The 21080-nt window shown below is 35.0% G+C and overlaps 1 protein-coding gene across 1 annotated transcript; it reads right to left on the bottom strand.

The window, feature by feature from the left end:
• Positions 1-11571: 11571 nt before the first annotated feature.
• Positions 11572-19943, bottom strand: LOC134711746 (uncharacterized). Its single transcript, XM_063572586.1, has 3 exons — positions 19892-19943; positions 13730-14661; positions 11572-12733 (listed from the first exon to the last, which is right to left on the bottom strand). Exons 2-3 carry the CDS (start codon positions 14622-14624, stop codon positions 11742-11744), a joined length of 1887 nt encoding a protein of 628 aa, XP_063428656.1. The 5' UTR covers positions 14625-14661; positions 19892-19943; the 3' UTR covers positions 11572-11741.
• Positions 19944-21080: the final 1137 nt, after the last annotated feature.

The following is a 21080-nucleotide window of genomic DNA, read 5'->3' as shown; positions in this document are numbered from 1 at the left end:
GCTTGTTTCCGAATCCTATTATTATAAGATTAGACCGTTGGTATTCCCGTTTGAATAGTTTTACACTTGTAGTTTTTGGGGCCCTTTATAGCTTGTTGTTGTCGTTACCCAAAGCTCCGTGTTGAAGATCGTACTTTGTCCTATAATAGTTTACTTTTATAAATTGTTACTTGGATGGAGAGTTGTCTCATTGACACTCATACCACAACTCCCATATCTTATAAACAATGAACGCAGCACATACTGCAAAGTCAGCTATAAAAGGCTCCGAATTAACAAAACAATTCAAACGAGAAAACTAACCAATTAGTGTACAAAAAAAAAGGAACGAAAACAAATATGTAACACAGCAACAAACAACAACCACTGACTTAAGGCTCTTTAGCTGGGACAGGCACCTACACATAAAATATGGCGCAGTTAAGCATGTTAACGGGATCCCAAACGCTCCCCTTACCAAGGACAGTGGGGTAACAGTACAAGATAAGATAATTGAAGTATATACATCAGTTGAAAAACACCTATCCCATCAGATGGATAGCAATATAGAAATACACATAACACAGAGTAGACGTGGCCGGGTACTTTTACATCCCAACAACAAAATGACACAAAGTACACGTAACAGATATGAGAGTACTCACAGTTACGGACCGATAGTTTTTGAGTTTTTTTTCCACAACTCATAACAACAATTATTGCATCTAAGACTTAATTGTCTGGTTTTATTTAATTCATGGATTTTGATTGATTTCTTCCCAAATTTATCTTGAATCCTGGATAAAGTTTTAATTGTACCTTGAGGGCGAGAAGGAATCGAAACACCACCTTAAATTTTATTCTTTGTTCAATTTAGTACTATTTTTTGTGAAACCACATGTATACATCATATGAGTTATGTCCTGTAAGTTTCCAGGTGTATTCGAATATTACATTTAAATAAGATCGTCCTGAACATGTATGAAATATTTGCCACTGGAGTTAAGCAACTATTAATTAATCAACCATTTAAATAAGAACTTATGTGCACTGCTAGTTTTCATTATATTTGATGCCATATGATGTTGTCAAACAACTTTTTTGAATATTTTCATTTCAAACAATATTGTTCTACAAATGTTGAAAGTATCAGACGACAGAAAGATTTACGTCCGTAGCTAGATCATAGGCCAGATCTTTATCTTTCTGGCAAGTATTTTTTCTGCAACCCTTTTGTAAGGAAATATGGTCAACCAGACTTCATCCATCTAACTAACAAATTCAATTAAAACGACACATGTTTGTCTGAGCGGGATGTATAAATACGCAAATACACTGTCAGCATAGTGAGGTATATATAATAAAATGGTTCGTGTCGGGGGAGTGTCATGCATTCTGCATATGAAACACTCATTGCATACATTTTTAAATACATTGTAGTCTACTTGGTGTCAAATATGTAACTTTCCCAACAAACTTTCGGTTTACAGAAGCCCTTCAAACTTAAGACACTATTGAACATCCTATCTTCTTCAGTAGAGTTCCTAATATCGCTCTCTAAGTCTAGACCGAATCGCCGTATATAACATTCATTCTTATCTGTAACTGGACGTTAATAAAAAAATCACATGTTTCATACTTTTGTATCACGTACTGTGTTACGGAGATAGCATGTTCAATGCCAATTAACTAGTTCCAGGTATATACAGGAAACAAAGCTACAAATTGCGACATATATATAATTAGATATAGGAAGATGTGGTGTGAGTGCCAATGAGACAACTCTCCATCCAAATAACAATTTAAAAATTAAACCATTATAGGTTAAAGTACGGCCTTCAACACGGAGCCTTGGCTCACACCGAACAACAAGCTATAAAGGGCCCCAAAATTACTAGTGTAAAACCATTCAAACGGGAAAACCAACGGTCTAATCTATATAAACAAAACGAGAAACACGTATATATTACATAAACAAACGACAACTACTGTACATCAGATTCCTGACTTAGGACAGGTGCAAACATTTGCAGCGGGATTAAACGTTTTAATGGGCCCAAACCTTCTCCCTTTTTCTGAAACAATAGCATAACATCACAACATATAAAAATTAGATTCATTTTAATAAGTCATTGATCAAGTACATCTACTTCTAAAGGGTTCATTATAGTGCTTACATTAAAAAGAAATGTTCGTCAGATCTATACATCATTTGTAATATAACAATATACGTAGTACCAAGTTTAATAATTTTAATGGTTGTATAACTACAAAACCTCGAACACCAAAATACCAATAAGCTATCTGTAGCAAAGACTGTAAATGGGGTCAAAAAGCCCTTGCATGTGACGAATGCGACCACTGGTATCATGCCACCTGCACCGGAATAGACACACTAGAAGACACAGATCTAGCACAAACACCTGTTTCCTTGCATTGTGTAGTATGTAACACCAACTACCCAACTGGACATTACGACCTACTAGATTCGACCGACAGTAAAACATACTCGGTATTATCATTAAACCAGAGTTATGCTAGCGCGTATGATTCTCTGATCTCTACCCCTGGTCATCCACAAGCCGCATCATCACCAAAGCCAAACAAACAAAAAGTTTTACCATCAAAACGACATCAGAGTTCACTCAGAATACTCATTATCAATTTTATGAGTATTAAAAACAAACGTAACGACCTGCAAGTTTTACTGGAATCTACAAGACCAGACGTCATACTTGGAACTGAAAGTTGGCTATCTGACAAGATTCATATTAAGGAGATCCCAGATTCCCTAGGTTTTAACATCATTCGTAGGGATAGAAAAGGAGACCGGCATGGAGGGGTGATCATAGCAGCACGACATGACCTTGGCCTCACACATAGTTTTTGTAGCGACAAAACAGAACTAATTTCAAGAAACATCAAAATAGGACCTAGGAAATCAATATCGCTCAACTGTTTTTATAGGACACCAAATAAACAAGACCTAGAATATATAGATACAGCAGTGGCAGAAATAAAAAACCTACGAGAGAAAAATAAAAACAATATTTTCCTATTAGGAGGTGACTTTAATCTTCCGGACATTGATTGGCCCTCATATGATACCCACAGCAATCAAGCACCAGCACAGGTCAATCAAGCCTTCATTAGGATGACCGCAGACTTAAGCGTCCAACAATTGTTGAACAAACCAACAAGAGGGGAAAACACTTTGGACCATATGTTTACATCTCATCATGGTCATCTTGAGAGATGTAAAACACTTCCTCCAATCGAAAACAGTGACCACGACATCGTACTATTAGACATAGCAGCTAAAGTAACAAGACTTAAACCTACTATTAGAACCACCAACTTCTGGAAAAAAGCCAATACGGAGGGAATTAACAAAAGCCTTACTGATAACTTCACTGAATTTCAAACCACCAATTTCAGTGATATCAACGCAATGTGGAATATATTCAAGAGCATCATCATGAAAGCAATGACCACATATGTACCAACTAAACAGATTAAGGAGAGATATAGCCACCCATGGATGAAGACACAGTTACGAAAAAATTAGCAACAGCAAACAGCGTGCATACACCAAAGCTAAAAGAACTAAAAACACTAAAGCTACAGAAAGAATCTAGGATTGCTCATTGAAAATCCATGGAAGACGTCATAAGCACAGACTACAAGGAGCAACAAAAACGATTTTGGTACTACATTAAGAGCAGGAACCAAAAATCCACCGGCATTGTAACACTCAAAGACAAAGATGGACTTCTCCACAGCGATACACCAACTAAAGCTTCAATCTTAAACCAGCAGTTTCAATCTGTCTACATCAAAGAAGACATACATAACATGCCACATATATGACCATTCCCAACTATGGACAACATCAGAGTCAGCCAAGCGGGAGTTTACAAGCTACACCGACCATTCAAAGCCACTGAGCCTGATTAAATTCCAGCCTATATACTCAAAGAAGCAGCTGAACACATTTCACCATATCTCACATACTTTACCAGAAATCTTTGGACACTGGAATTATTCTTGACGACTGGCGAGCTGCAAACATTGTCCCAGTCTTCAAAAAAGGAGAAAAACACAAAGCTTCCAGCTATTGGCCAGTCTCATTGACTTCGATCTGCTGCAAAATATTGGAACATATTGTTCACAGCACCATCATGGATCACTTTGACCGCCACCAGATCCTTTGTGACCATCAACACGGTTTCAGATCCCAAAGATCTTTTGAAACACAACTCCTGCTAATACTAAACGAAATTGGCAAGAATTTAGACCAAGGAGAACAGACAGACATCATCCTGCTTGATTTCTCTAAAGCCTTTGACAAAGTGCCCCACAAGACTCCTAAAAAAAATGAAATATTACGGAATACGTTGAGTGACACTCAAGTTGAAACAAGATTTCCAAAAGACCTAGAACAAGTACAGAGAACGGCAGCCAGGTTCGTGTACAATGAATACCAAGACCCCTCTAATTATTACAAACCCGGATTCAAGGACCAGAGGAGGCCATCGCATACACCAATAGCGCACTCTAATAGACCTATACAGGTACTCCTTCTTCCCAAGATCAACCAGGGAATGGAACACTCTACCGGAAAAAAGCCACAACAGCAGCTACACTAGAAGAGTACAAGGCCAGCCTTACCATCCTGCCAGAGGCCTTGACAAGAGCTTCACACACCTAGAACTCCTTAGACCCGAAATGAACATACTAGTAGTTTTATTTGTAAATAATTGTCCTGTAAAAAGTTTTTATTAAGAAGGAGGGAAGGCCTCATGATTCTCGAGCAAGAAGAAGAAGAAGATACTCGACTGTGTTGATAGATGTTTAGTATTAACTTCAGAAATAATATACGATAGTCTTGAAGAATAGATTCTAGGTACTGACTTTTTTTTTATAATCTTTGTTATTGTGTCATAGTGTTTTTTCATTTATCTTTTTATATTTGTAACTTTTGCTGTTTAGTCCTTTGTTTGTAATATCCTTTTGGCGTTGTTCAATATTTATATATTCCTCCATTGTGGTATCGTAGTATGGTAATTGTTTGTATTCTTGTTTATCATGTTTGTACCATATGTTTGCATTAGTGCTTTGTTTTTAGAGAGGCTACATGCGCCTTTTGTTTTCCTTCGAAAAATTTAAAGACTGATGATTTGTCTTCTTCCAATCATGATCGAATGGTGTTGCAGAATTTTATTCTTGATCAATATATAAGTTGTCAAGACCTCTTTTGAATTCTTAGTCTCCAATCATTCATTGTTTTCTATTTCTTATTTTTAGACCTGACTTTTCTGTAACAAAGAATTCTTTTTTGTGTGGAATGTTGCTCTTTCTATTTTGCCTTTGTTAATTGTTTACATCTTTTTCATTTCTTAATTTGCATCATAATCCCACCATATATAGATATAGGAAGATGTGGTGTGAGTGCCAATGAGACAACTCTCCATCCAAATAACAATTTAAAAATTAAACCATTATAGGTTAAAGTACGGCCTTCAACACGGAGCCTTGGCTCACACCGAACAACAAGCTATAAAGGGCCCCAAAATTACTAGTGTAAAACCATTCAAACGGGAAAACCAACGGTCTAATCTATATAAACAAAACGAGAAACGAGAAACACGTATATATTACATAAACAAACGACAACTACTGTACATCAGATGAACGTTGATATAAATTCGTCCCTACTTTCACCTCTTTGATGTTCAAGTAGCAATTCTTCCGTCATATTTCCAGCCTGTGCTTTCCAAGTCATGTTTTATGTTTTGTAGTACCGTATGAATTTTTTTTATATCTAGTAACGGGTCATTCGCCTGAGGCCGTTATCAATCATATATAGTTATAATAACTAGTTCAGTATCAGTTATATTATGGGGTTAATGGCTTGTCGGCTTCCTTATTTCATAGGAAGACCTAGTGCGACTACATTGTATATGATATCAATAGTAGCCTTCTTGATATTACGGGGCCTTTTATAGCTAACTAAATGCGGTATGGGCTTTGCTCATTGTTGAAGGCCGTACTGTGACCTATAATTGTTAATGTTTGTGTCATTTTAGTCTTTTGTAGATAGTTGTCTCATTGGCAATCATACCACATCTTTTTTATAGACATTAATTTGTTTGCTTCAATTTACATTTTTTCTTTCTATTTGAAGTTGCATGGATTGAATTAGTAATGTCTGTGGAAGTGACTTAAAGCGCTTAACAATAATCCTTACATATTAATAAAAGAGACCATGTGTATATTTGTAGATCCCATCATGAAAAAACCAATAGAATCACAACATATGGAGAAAAATAGCATATGGAAATAAATTACTAAGATATTCTCTATATGCATCCATTCTTAAAGTTCCATGCTGCTTCTAATACATTGAGCTAACTGTTACCTCTTGTTTATATAGGACTAACACAATTGTAAAGATATTATATTTTTGTTAAATTATCTTTCATCTTTCACTGTTCACCTGATAAGCGATAAAATAGAAAGAATGTGGGTTCCGTTTTAAAATTAATTTAATGATACAAGAAAGGTAACTCATACAATACTGTACCATATAATGGTTTAATTTTTGAATTGTTGTTTGGATGGAGAGTTGTCTCATTGGCACTCACACCACATCTTCCTATATCTATGTAACACAGCTGGATGTACATCAGAAATGGACAGAATTAAATTCAATTTAGTATGTATCCTGTATATGCACATGTATCCTGTATATGCACATGTATCCTGTATATGCACATGTATTCCGCAAATTTGAAGATCTAACATTGTTGTGATGATATTTAGAGTAATCATGAATAATATGCGTTTTGAGACGATCATCACCTTCACTGGCGACTAAATGGATGGATCTGTCAAAAAAACAAAAAGAAAAATCTCAAAAGTATGATTTAAAAAAATACCGAAATCCGAGGAAAATTCAAACGGAAAGTCCCTAATCACATGGCAAAATCAAATGACAAAACACAACAAGCGAATGGACAACAACTGTCATATTCCAATATAATGATTATTTCTGTGACTGTATCTTACGAACCTTTACGATATATATCTAAATAATCTGCAATCAATGCCATATACATACTATATATAATGTACTATATTACAACTTAGATTCTAATGACGAGGACAGGAACACTTTGCCACCGAAAGCTGATCTATTATTTCAGTCTAGCTCGTCGAATGGTTTAAAGTGCTGGACACAGTGCATATGGTGTTATTTCGATATTTCCCAATAGCATGAGTTCGAACCCCAGCGAGAGACGAACATCAGTTTGCTTCTGCAAATTTGCAGATTTAACAATTTTGTGCTTATATTCAGAGTTATGATGAATATAATATATGTTAACATTTTAACCGTGTACGTATTATCTCCACTGGTGATCCGATAGATGAACCTGTCGTAGAGTTGTCACTTGTTAAGCGTACTTATATATGTATATATAAATTTTCAGATTTAACGTTGTTGTGCTAATATATATATATATAGATAAAAAAAATTGCTCAATTTTTTTAGGGATGTATAAGTACCAAGCCACGTTCAACTATTTTACTTTAGTCAAAATGTGTTATTATTTTTAAACGGCCGTTTGTTTTAAACATCGCAGACTCTAATGTTACTACACTACAGTTGTCAAATCTGAAATATTTAGACCGTTCAGTGCTGTTTATTTAGAAATAAGACCGTGCAATGCAAGCGTCTTAACTGATGTTCGGTTTGACTTTTTTTATTGTATATAATTCAAGATTTAGTAAAAGTTTAATCTAACGAGACTCAAAGATGATTCATTTCACATCAGAATCTGACTGACGAAGGATATCTGTTATCCGAAATATTTATAAATAATTACATTTATAGTTCCTTTTTGTGTTTTATAATTTATTTTATTGTGTATATGTATCGTTACTTGTAACGATCCAGCGCCCTCGTGGGAAAAAATCGTTGACTATTATTCAGACGTTTTATATATATTTTTATTATTAGTCTGTATCGAGTGATTTATCTCGCGATCCGATTTTTCTTACAGCCTTATCAGGCAAACTATGTCTTTTTTTAAAAAGTTTAGAGCTTTGAGTCTTAAAATAGTTAAAACCGAACATCATGCATCAAATTTAAAAACTTGTCTTTCTCAGGGTATTGTTCCGATTGGGCTTATTTTGAAAGCTTCACCCCTTACCACCGGTGAAAAATCTATCAGATTTATGGATAGATGGAATAATATTCTCCACAGTAGTTCCGTGAAATTGATGGATCTATTACACGCTGAGGCGTCTCATAAACACTTAAATTTACAAACTAGTTATAACCATCTTTACAATAAATCATGCCAAGAACTTTCCGGTCCTGAATTGCTCACCATCAACGAGCGCCTCCATGACATCTTGCGCATTGAATCCCGGAAACTACACAAAAAACAAGTTAATAAATTTAAAAGAGACGGCGTACATATAGACCCTGTAGTAAGAGAGCAGACAACCTTAACTCTCAATCGTACCATCATAACCGGAAAAAAATCCCGGAATCGCCGATTCAGGAGAAAAAAACAAGGCTGCATGAACTCTACAAACACTGTAGTCAATTTGTCTTCAGTAGTTTTGTCGGAGACCGAAACAAAGGTACTGTCAAAAGGTCTTAATTTTTGTCCCACGCCGGGCAAAATAGATTCTATACTCTTGGAAGATGACCTAGACAAGTTAGCAAGATCCCTCAGAATTAAGGAATATTTTTCTAAAGACACCACAAAAAGTTCCACTGATAGTGACACAAGTGATCTCGACTCAGATGACGACCAAGAAGATGTCGATATTCCCAGATTCAGGAAAAAAAGTTCATGGATTCCTTAACCAAGTAAATGTGCTACTTTAGAACATATTATTGACAAAATTAAATCCGACGTAACAAATCTGTCCACTGCTACTTCCCAAACATTCAACAATTTATCTTCTGAAGAAAACGAAGCTGTGCGGTTACTTAAAAACAGAGACGACATTATAATTAAACCAGCAGATAAAGGTAGCGCTGTTGTCGTCATGGACAGATGTGACTACATTCAAGAGGGGGAACGTCAACTCTCTGATGAGAGATTCTATAAGAAATTAGACTCTGACCCCACCCCTCAATTTAACACAGAGATCACCACAAACCTGAAAACATGTGTGAACAGGGACACATTGATGAAACCACATTTAAATATCTAAAACCGGAAAAATCAAAGCCGAGGCGTTTCTATCTACTGCCCAAAATACATAAAGTCAATAATCCAGGTAGACCAATTGTTTCCGCCAATGACCACCCTACAGAAAAAATATCAGAATTTATTGACTTTCATCTCCGACCACACGTAGAAAATTTACCATCATATATTCAAGACACAACACATTATCTTAAAAAAATGGAATCTTTGAACCCTCTCCCACCTGAAACGATCCTTGTCTCGCTTGATGTTACCTCCCTGTATACTAATATCCCCCATGACGATGGTATAGAAGCCTGTAGGGAAGTCTGGAACTCTCGTAACACCTTACATCCACCAACTGAATGTCTCATCCAGCTTCTTACTTTGGTATTAAAATGCAATAACTTCACATTCAATGGTGAGCACTTTCTCCAAGTTAATGGAACAGCAATGGGAACAAAGATGGCCCCGTCTTATGCCAATATTTTTATGGGGAAATTAGAACAGAGAATTCTCAATTCTTTTCTTTATCAACCCCTCTCTTGGCTCCGATTTATTGACGATATTGACATGAAGTGGGATAATACTGAACAAGAACTAGATTTGTTTATTCAACATACCAACGATGCCCACCCCTCAATAAAATTCACATATGAAATCTCTGACTCTAAGATCACATTTCTTGACACTACAACGCAATTGAGGGATGGAAACATATTTACAGATCTGTATTGCAAGCCCACAGACAAACATCAATATCTGTCTCCTTCAAGTTGTCACCCTAAACATTGCACCAAGAGCATTCCCTACAGCCAGGCCATACGAATAAAAAGGATTTGCTCCACCAACGATGTTGCCAAAAAACGACTGCAAGAACTTCGCGGTCACCTAAAACATCGGGGCTACAAAAGCAAAGACATTGATAAAGGTTTTTCTCGTGCTAGCAACATCAGCCGAGATGAACTTTTACAATATAAAGTCAAAAAGGTCAACAGGAGGGTGCCTTTTGTGTTGAATTACCATCCAAAATTTGACAACTTGTCTCACCTTATCCGCGAAAGTTGGAAAGATATCGAAAAACATCCTAAACTATCCAAGATCTTTCCCGAGCCACCTGTACTGGCTTTCCGCAGGCCCAAAAGCCTTAAAGACTTGCTGGTGAGAGCTGAGTTATGCTCTCAAGCAGGCTCTTCGTCAGTGGGCTCTTGTAAGGGTTGTGGAAACAAACGATGTCTGACTTGCAAACAAATACTGGATACCCAGACTTTTAACAGTCACTCCACTGGTACAGAATACACCATATTTTGCAATGTAAATTGCAAGACTACTAATGTTGTGTATCTCCTACAGTGTAAATGTGGTAAACAGTATGTTGGCGAGTCAGAACAGCCGTTTCACAAACGAATGAACGGTCATCGTAGCGACTACCAATGCAAGCCAGACCTCCCTCTTAGTCGACATTTGAGAACCCCTGGCCACACTAATGCAGATCTCAATCGACTGACCATTACTATCATTGACCACAACTCTGCTTGGTCTAGGGAGGATAGACTTACTCGGGAAAGATTTTGGATAAGAAAATTAACAACTTTGGCACCAAATGGGATAAATGAAAAGATGTAATTCGACACCATGTAGTGCTTCACATCTGGGTTATATTACTTATTATTACAGTCCCCGTTTTTATTTCTTTACCTTACTCATCTCTAAAATATATCTGTTAAATATAACAATCTAAATTGCTCAATTTTTTTAGGGATGTATAAGTACCAAGCCACGTCCAACTATTTTACTTTAGTCAAAATGTGTTATTATTTTTAAACGGCCGTTTGTTTTAAACATCGCAGACTCTAATGTTACTACACTACAGTTGTCAAATCTGAAATATTTAGACCGTTCAGTGCTGTTTATTTAGAAATAAGACCGTGCAATGCTGTTTATTTGGAATTCTTATTGACGCAATCTTTCTTGTAACATCATAATTATCGACACTGTGAAAGCTTTAGAATTGTGCTAGTTCATATCGCACATTATTATTTTTATTTAAAACATTTATTTGAACTCTCTGATGTAATTAGTCATATAACCTATTTCATATTCAACATATTTTTGCAATGATGCAAGCGTCTTAACTGATGTTCGGTTTGACTTTTTTTATTGTATATAATTCAAGATTTAGTAAAAGTTTAATCTAACGAGACTCAAAGATGATTTATTTCACATCAGAATCTGACTGACGAAGGATATCTGTTATCCGAAATATTTATAAATAATTACATTTATAGTTCCTTTTTGTGTTATTGGTGTTGTTATGTACACTTTTTAGGCGTTTATATATATAGATATACATATAAATATAGGGGAAAAAGGGCTGAAAATGAACTAAAGAATTAAATTCAGTATGAATATTCACATTTTGCTTGACATTTTTTCAATTTTTTTCTGCATAATTTGCTTCCGGTTTCAGACTTTCAAATGTTTTGGCTAGTTGTCACAATGTGCTTCTGGTGCAGTAAAATTGATACAGTTAATATCACTTCCATTATATCAGGATGACAGTAACTGGAACACAGAAAAACAATCATCGCCATCTCCTTTGTGAGTAACTGCCATGTAATGACCAGTCTTGTCAAATGCAATTGATCTTGGAAAGGTTATAGGATCACCATGGAGACGGACTTCAGAGATTGCTTCTCCGTCTAAGGTTAATATTCGTACCGTTCCAGCTGACATAAAAAGTTTATTGTCATGTATCACTACACCTCTTGGATCGACCAATGGGAAAGATTTGTGACGAAAAGATGCCTCGTTTTCGATATATATAATAGTTAGAAGACAAGTTTCATAATCAGTAACAAATATCTGTTTATCTGAGGCATCGATAAATCCTGGCCAGACAAGTCTGCTTCGAATATCTGTCACTTTCAAGGACTGACGTTGACGTTTCAATGCATCAAAATCCTTTTGACCTGCCGTATTGTGATGCCCTCTGTTGTCACCTTCTTCATCAGAGTCATTGGCTTCGTCCATCCCCGTTAACGGAACATGGTTTATTGACATCTCATCTATACCAATCAAAGGTTTGATCGTTCGAAGTTTGGTACCATTTCTTGACATAATATAAATCTTACATTTCGATCGACATGCTAATGCAAACTTATCTTGATCAATCTTGGCTATTCCAGAACATCTTATTTTGACTGCAATCTCATTTACAACTTCAAGTTGATTAACACAACTCACTACTCTGATTATGTTTTCGTCAGGAAATGTAACATATGCCATACGGTCGTCAAAACAGGTAAAGAACATTGGTCTGTGTGCAAACGAGACTTCATTTTTGAATTGTCCTTTGAAACAGAACTTTTTGATCTTTTTATTTCGAGCATCAGTTACAAGAAGATATTCATTATCAACGAATTTGATATCAATCAACCATGATTTGAATTCTTCATCTTTAAGTTTTCCGACAAATTTTCCTAGTCTCAAAGTCTGTAGCATAGCTTCATTCTTTGGCGGTAGAAAAAGTAACTCATTATCTAAAATACAAGAGAATATATACATTTTATCATACTAGAAACAATTAAAAATTCTCCCTTGTGCTCACTAAAAAACTGAACTAACTTTATTTCTTGTTCTTCATCTGACAGTTGGTCCGAGACCACAATTTTTTTGTAGTACATTTCTTTTAGAAAATGAATGAAAATAAAAAAAATCCCACCTGCGTTTTTTTACTACTTTCCTTTAAAATTCTGGACCCAAATTTTGTTAACAGTGTAATTTCACCCCCTACTTGCAATTTTAGGCATTCGACATGGAGAAATAAATTTGGAAGGCATTTAAAAATTAATGGCAAGTAACCCACTGTCAACACTAGGGACTATATTCGTGAACAATGAAAATCAAAGGACGATAATTGTGGTCTCGACGCAGAACGAAAGCATTCACTTAACAATGAGTTAAAGACGACACTAGAAATTTCGTTTAATCATAAATCTCCTGTAGACGTCGACAAACATATACAATTTGTACCTATATCCACTCTGGAAATAGAGATATTACGGCACATAAACCAGATATTGCAAATATGTTCACCTTTAAAACTCAATCTTCGAAATAACTAAAGGTTATTGTGTCGATTGCTTGTTGTATCATTCATGTTTACATATCATCTTTCTTCTATTGACATGCGCATATTTTAACATCGGACTCGGGCTTCTATTTTTCTACACTGGCTAGAGGTTTATGTGGAACATTAAGATCTCACAAAATATGTTAAACCCCGTAGCATCTTATCGCCTGTCCCAAGTCTGGAGCCGCTGGCCTTGGTTATTAGTAGTTTGTATGATTTTTAATTAATATGACGTCCATTAATACTGAATTAGTACACACTTTATTTAGCTGAAGCAAGCATTCGGGTGCTAAATTTTCTTGCTGTGTTGAAAAACCACTTTGATCTTGGGCTGTTTACTGCTGTTTGGTTGGGTTGTTGTCTCTTCGACACATTCCCAATTGCAATTGTCAATTTTACTTACTTGGAATATTGATAGTTTTCAGCAATCGGGGCCACCATGTGAAAAATGTGTCAGTAGCGTCTAAATAAGTTAGATTGATTAAACATTCAGGAATCGTACAATCCTGAACAACGACTGGTACTACACGAACATCACCAGTCGGATTTAAACTAATCAACTGGGCTAATTCAGTTTCATATTTAGTCCAGGAACTTTCAAGAAAATCTGGAGTCAGAACTATGACCACTTTTAACGAGCACTTTAGAAAATACACAATGTTTTCTATTATTGTTAATCCTGGAATAAAGTCTCGTTCATGATAAGCACATTTTAAACCTGATTCATTAGCTTCAATGCTGCATGCCACCTCTTTTACCCAATCTTTATCAGGTACTACAGTTCTATATACGAAAAACACATGATACTGTTTCCCCTCAGGTAAAACAGCGAGAGGTTTAGATATTACAGGCTTGGCTAATGATGATAGCAACGTTGACAACCAGTCACTTTCTGCTTTTCTGGCATCTATATAACGCAAAGGCAGCATACAATCTGGTACATCACAAGTGTCAATCATTATAGGGAGAATTGTGCTCGACTGACGATCATGCAAGTACAACTTTAACGCCATTTCTGTTTCGAGCTGACACATTTTACTAGATATATAGCGTGGTGATAGTACATAAACTATTTTGAGCGATGACTGCATTGCTTTCTCAATATTTTGAGCAATAGTTATATTTGGATTGAAATTATTTTCAGGGGAATACACAGAATACCCTTTCTGTTTCAGGTGATAATTTAATTTAGAAACCCATCTGATGTCATTTTCATGTTGAGATCTACAAATATATACATGGTACTTTTTATTTGGCGACAATGATTGCTTTGTGCTTTTAGTCACTTCCACAGACATTACCAATTAAATCCTTGCAAAGAACAATGTGCAAAGTCTGAAAATAGAAGCAAACAAATAAAAAATTAGTTCTATTATTGCAGTTCGTTTATTGTTCGTTTTAAATTTATATTGATGATCTTGTTTTTTTTTTAAACTCATCTTACCTCAAAGGCTACTATACAAACTCATCAAAGAAACCAGGATTGCATTTTTTTATTTGAGCCAGACGTGCGTTTCGTCTACAAAATACTCACCAGCTACGCTCAAATAAAAATAGTTAAAAAGAACGAATTGAGTACGAAATTGAACAGCATTAATTGATATCTCAAAATTCCTAAAGTAATTGCCCAATGCAGCTAAAGTAATATAACCCTTAGGTAGAAAAGCCTTAGTATTTCAAAAATATATAATATCGTTGCACTAGGTCTTCCCAATGGCAACTTTTACCAGCTATCACAATGTTATAAATGGTACTAAACTTTAATTACTTTAATTCATATATTCATTGTGACTGGTACTAACCTCTGGAAGACGTCATGTTAATATTTTGATCAAATTGATAATAGTCTTGTTTAACACTTCGTCAATTGTACGGACATATTCACCGTACTAGAATATCTGAGTCACAGATTACGATGTATATGTTCCAATTGTCGTAGGCTTTTTTTACCAAATTACACACATTTACGTTTTTAGACGAAACGCGCGTCTGGCGTATAAAATTATAATCCTGGTACTTTTGATAACTATTTACACCACTGGGTCGATGCCACTGCTGGTGGACGTTTCGTCCCCGAGGGTATCACCAGCCCAGTAGTCAACACTTCGGTGTTGACATGAATATCAATTATATGGTAATTTTTTTAAATTTTCTGTTTACAAAACTTTGAATTATTCGAAAAACTAAGGATTTTCTTACCCCAGGAGTAGATTACCTTAGCCGTATTTGGCACAACTTTTTGGAATTTTGGGTCCTCAATGCTCTTCAACTTTGTATTTGTTTGGCTTTTTAACTATTTTGATCTGAGCGTCACTTATGAGTCTTATGTAGACGAAACGCGCGTCTGGCGTATAAAATTATAATCCTGGTACTTTTGATAACTATTTACTAATTTTCCGCCTCTTTCTGGAATCTACACATTGAGAGACTAAAACATGGATGCAGACTTATATACTAAAGCGTGGACATACTAAGTTCACGGAAAATTGACCAAACAAATGTTTTTGGCTATCTATTCATATGTTATCGCATGTGGAGCAGGATCTGCTTACCCTTCCGGAGCACCTGATATCACCCCTAGTTTTTGGTGGGGTTCGTGTTGTTTATTCTTTAGTTTTCTATGTTGTGTCATGTATACTATTGTTTTTCTGTTTGTCTTTTTAATTTTTAGCCATGGCGTTGTGAGTTTGTTTTAGATTTACGAGTTTGACTGTCCCTTTGGTATCTTTGGTCCCTCTTTTATCATCTTTGAAAAATATTAAAGGTGGTAAAGTGCATACAATAACACCAAGGAAGTATTCACAGGAGAGGGGCGAAAGATACGAGAGGGAAGTCAAACTCATAGATCGAAAACAAACTGACAACACCATGGCTAAATTAAACAAAATGACAAACAGACTAACAATAGTACACTAGACACAACGTTGAAACTAAAGAATAAACAACACGAACCCCACCAAAGACAGGGGTGATCTCAGGTGTCCTGGAAAGGTAAGCAAACCGTTCTTCACATGTGGCATCCGTCGTTAGTTTAAACATATTTATTTATAGTGGATTGGGAAACAAGTTTTGCAACTTATATTAATCCCTTTCCACTTTGCGGGTGCGAGTGCTGCCTTGTAGCGGCATTAGCCTACTCTTTTTCGAAATCTACAAGGGTGTCTTTAACGTGCAAGAGATGTGGCTGTCTCTTAACACGGGTCAGCCATTTATCGTCCCCGTCCGACGGACTATCATCGTTTCCTCAAGACCATACTTGCAAATGGTGTCAAGGGAGAGCCGAAAATTGAGTTCCTGAAATTTTCATCCCAAACGGGAATCGAACCAGGAACCTTTGTGTTAGTAGTCCGATGCACTAACCACTACACCACGGCTCTCCGTCGTGTTAGTTGTGTTATTACAAACCCGGTAAAAAGTATATTTCAGTAGGTCACAATCCTGAAACGAAAAGGGTATTGTAGTAAGGACATTAGGAACATATTCGATATCATCTTAAACGGTTATTTCATAACGGTCAGTCAACTCGTGATGGCGTCCGTAAAATTTACAAAGGGATGATTTGAACTTCAATCATCAAACATCGATCTCGAAAAAATAGACGAAATAAAGATTAGCATTTCTTCATTTGAAAATACTGGTCATCCACTATATTTGAAAATACTGGTCATCCACTATATTTGACAATATAACAACATATAAACAATCTAGATAATGACCGAATTAAAACGTTTACTATTTTTATGGTCTGCTATAAACTACATACCATCATTTTCATAATGAAATTTACCAAGATAGTAAGGATATCAGATAAATAGAGAGGACACTTTTGCAGACAACGAATTATTGGCTCGGATAGATCAAAATCACACTTTAGAATGGAACACGTCGATTGGTATTCATAATGAGGACAATGTAAGTTATTGTTACTCGAAAATATCAGCACACAAATTTAAACTCTTTGTCTATCTTCTCTGGTGATATCCAACCGAATCATGGACCACTACGATACAAATGAGTCATTTGTAGTATACCCGAAGCAAAACAAGAATATCCATAGCTTAGTGTGTAAATGTGCACAATGCAGACTCCTGTCATTTTACGATTCTCTTTCAACTCGTTCAAAACTCTATCAGAATCTGAGAGTAAGAATGACAATCTAGATGAAAACATCAACCTCAAACTTTCGACCAATTCTAATCACAACCGTATACAATTGTAAACATTAGTAGTATAACTAGCGACAAGAAAAGGGTAGACCTTCAAACCTGATTGAAACACAAAAACTAGACGTCGCGCGAGGTACATAATTTCAACTGGATAACAGTAACCAGGAGGGAATTTTAATACAGACTAATTCAAGAACAAATACAAAATAAGGAAAAGGAGGAGTATTTATAGCTGTTACCAACATCTATATTACGACAGGCATATTGACTGTGAGTGATTGTGAAACAGTATGGCGTAAAATCAACGCACATGAACAACAACATCTATACCTTCTATAATCAGCCATGGCGTGACATAGAAAAACTTGAAGGCCATAAAAAAAATAACTGCAATATGGAAACAAGCCAAACATTATACTTGGAGAGGATTTGAAACTGCTCCACATCAATTGATAAACAATCACTATAAATCATTACCGACAGTAAGGAAAAGCATTAAATGAAAAGATAATTGTAATCTTATATAATAACGAAGTGAACCAACCAGAGGACAAACACACACTAGACCTACCCATGACAACCAATCAAGGACTTGTTAGTAAAATTAAAGTACACCCTGGAATAAGCGACTACTAAGTAGTCATAGAAAATTTGTATATGACATCCAAAGCATAAAAAAAACTCCGACTGGTGCACCAATTTTAAAAAGACAATATGTATGGACTCAATGAAAGACAACACCCCCAAACAACATGGGAAACATAATACACAATATGATAAAAAACAGCGTAGAAGTAAACTTCAATAAGATCATACTACAAGAAACTAAAGAATTAATCCCACAGAAAAATATAGATAGCTAAAGTAAACACCATATGTTTGTGCTATGGATCTCTACAATATTAAAAAAAACAGACTGATACGACGGCGACAGTGAAGATAAAATGCTGTTAAAAACATAAAATCAAAAAATTTAAACAAGTACTTACAGATGATAGACCATGTCCAGCCGATATTGAACGAAGCACAATACAACTATATTTGACAAATCCTAAATCAAGAGGACAGAGAAAACACTAAACCAAACATTAGTGGAAATATAACCCTCTATAGCAACATTGGAGAGCATGTTATTGTCAGCAAAAAAAAGCAGAAATAATAAACACTCTATATGTATTTACGACAGATGATACCTAGTATATGCCAAAATGTGGGAACCAGTACAACAACTCCGAACATATATATCAGATCGGATTGGGGTTGTGAACAGCTTACTCAGACCTCCAAAAAATACACATTTCAGATGAACTGTCAACTTAAATCTTAAATGAAACATTTTTTACGAGATTGCATCGTTTTTCCCAAATATCAACTAGCAGTCATATGCAAGTGGAGAAGTTCCTGAAGATTAGTTACACGTTTACATCATCATGATCATAGTCATCTACAAATATATGTTTCGATAAATTTACCAAGTTGCTTTTTTTATGTTTGTTATGTTTTGTGTTGTGTTTGTGTTCGTTTTGATTTGTTTTGTTTTGTTTTGTTTTGTTGTTTTGTTTTAATTTATTCTCAATTGTATTCTGCTTTTTACCTATTCTTAGTCACTCTAGCTATTATGATACAAAATGAACTACTCGTAACATTAAAATTCTGACAAGGTTGTGATTTATGCGAAAACACTAAATATTTATTGATAAAAAGTGCATGTCGAAAGTAATCGACAAAGAGTGCTTGAAACGATCGTAGTGATACAATCTTATCAAAGATACACATAATTGAATAAATAGCAACATACAATGTATCGTGCGATAAAAAGGAATGTCATTGCGCTATGGTAAATTTTAGTGTTTTTGTCATTTTTGCTTTGTGATTTGTCTATATGCATTTTAGTGTATCTTTGTTGATACATTTTTTTTATAGCGATTGATATCTTTATTACTGTGTACCACAACACTGACATGTTTAATTAGTATGCCTGTTCACAATTCCTTCAGTGGCAATGCAAAGGAATATAATGCAATGTTTTGTTTGATGTTAAACCAGATTGAATCCACATTATTCTACATAAGATAATATCAGTGCCAAGTCAGGAATATGACATTTGTTATCAGTTCGTTTGATATGTTTGAACTTTTGATTTTTCCATTTGCTTAAGGACTTTCCGTGTATAAATTTCCACGAAATTCGGTATGTTTGTAATTTTATATTTCATTGAGTTGCATTCACTAAATATATCTTATTTATTTCACTCAACTGAAAGTAGTATACTACTGTACCAATAGTTATATTTATATTAACCCATAATGATAAAACAAATAGGGAAATATAAAACATTTGGAATTGAAACACTTGCTTTTATATTGAATTGAAATTATATGTATATATTAAGTTCTTACCAATGCAAACCATTCATACGTTTTCCATTAACAATTAATAAGTTATTCAACTGTATCCAAGTACAATACAATATTTAAAAATACATGTTACACAAAACGGAAACACATTAGATATAAATAGGTACACCTAATAAAAGAATTAAATTGTATCCCCGATTGTGTACATTGTGCATACCATTATTACATAAAACAGATCAATAATAACTTTTAAAATTAAATTATATTTTGATAAATTTATTTAAAGAAAAATGTTCAAATAATAGTATATCAACAGTTGTACAAACAGTTGAGATACTAAAATTTGAAAGGTCCTTCCCGTACAAGGAATTTTTTCGTAATTGAACTCCTTACTACTTTTCATTTGACATACGACAAACATACCTTCTGAAACTTCACTTTTTACACTTGTTGACCCCATTTGCCTACATTATCGAGATCGGAAGTATGATATATGTAATGTAGACTTGATGATCTTTCATTTGCTCTGCGCATCTTTTAGAAGGTTTTTTATTTGCAATTAATTACCCCATGGAATATTGGAGGAAAAAAAATTGATATTTGAAAAGTACACATTACTGTCAAAGTCTGTAAAAAAAAAGTAAGCAATATTGTACAAATAGAACTTGGGAAACTTACAAAGTCAATGCAAAACATAACATTTTTGGAGGGTTTTCCTGATTTTGTCGGTTATTAGTCAACCCAATAACCATGGCAAACTCTTTAATTTGGGTAAATTTATTTTCATGTAAAAAATGATGCAAAATATTAATTGTATAAAAAGAAACTTTATTCTAGATATTTTTTTTACATATAGCTCTTCAACGATTTTCGGTACTTATATATCTTCTGATTTAAAATGTTTGGCTTTGAGCGTTCCTGATAAAAGGGAAAATCCAGAAAACCGCTTCGACCATTGTCGACCGCAAGAAATAATTAAACGTGTTGTTTTCAATGTTTTACACCACTGGGTCGATACCTCTGCTTCTGTACTATCAGTCCCCGAGAGTATCATCAGCTCAGTAGTCAGTGGTTCGGTACTGACATGATTTAATAAGCTTTACTATAATTGTCCGTTTATAAATTTTGAAATTATTATGAAACTAAGGTTTCAACTCCCTCAGGCAAAGTTGGCTTTAGATGAATTTGGCTATTTATTCTAGATATTTTTGACATATAGCTCATCAACGAA

The sequence above is a fragment of the Mytilus trossulus genome, chromosome 1 (assembly GCF_036588685.1).
Source record: "Mytilus trossulus isolate FHL-02 chromosome 1, PNRI_Mtr1.1.1.hap1, whole genome shotgun sequence".
In the NCBI taxonomy this organism is placed as follows: Eukaryota; Metazoa; Mollusca; class Bivalvia; order Mytilida; family Mytilidae; genus Mytilus; species Mytilus trossulus.
The sequence above is the reverse complement of the archived record's forward strand: the minus strand, read 5'-3'. Positions and strand labels throughout refer to the sequence as shown.

What these genes read in the sequence shown, in the direction of transcription:
- LOC134711746 (XM_063572586.1), bottom strand. Translation starts at nt 14,624, where the DNA reads ATGTCTGTGGAAGTGACTAAAAGCACAAAGCAATCATTGTCGCCAAAT. An exon ending in GAAAACTATCAATATTCCAA is followed by an intron (nt 12,734 to 13,729) that starts GTAAGTAAAATT and finishes CTTGTATTTTAG; the next exon opens with ATAATGAGTTACTTTTTCTA.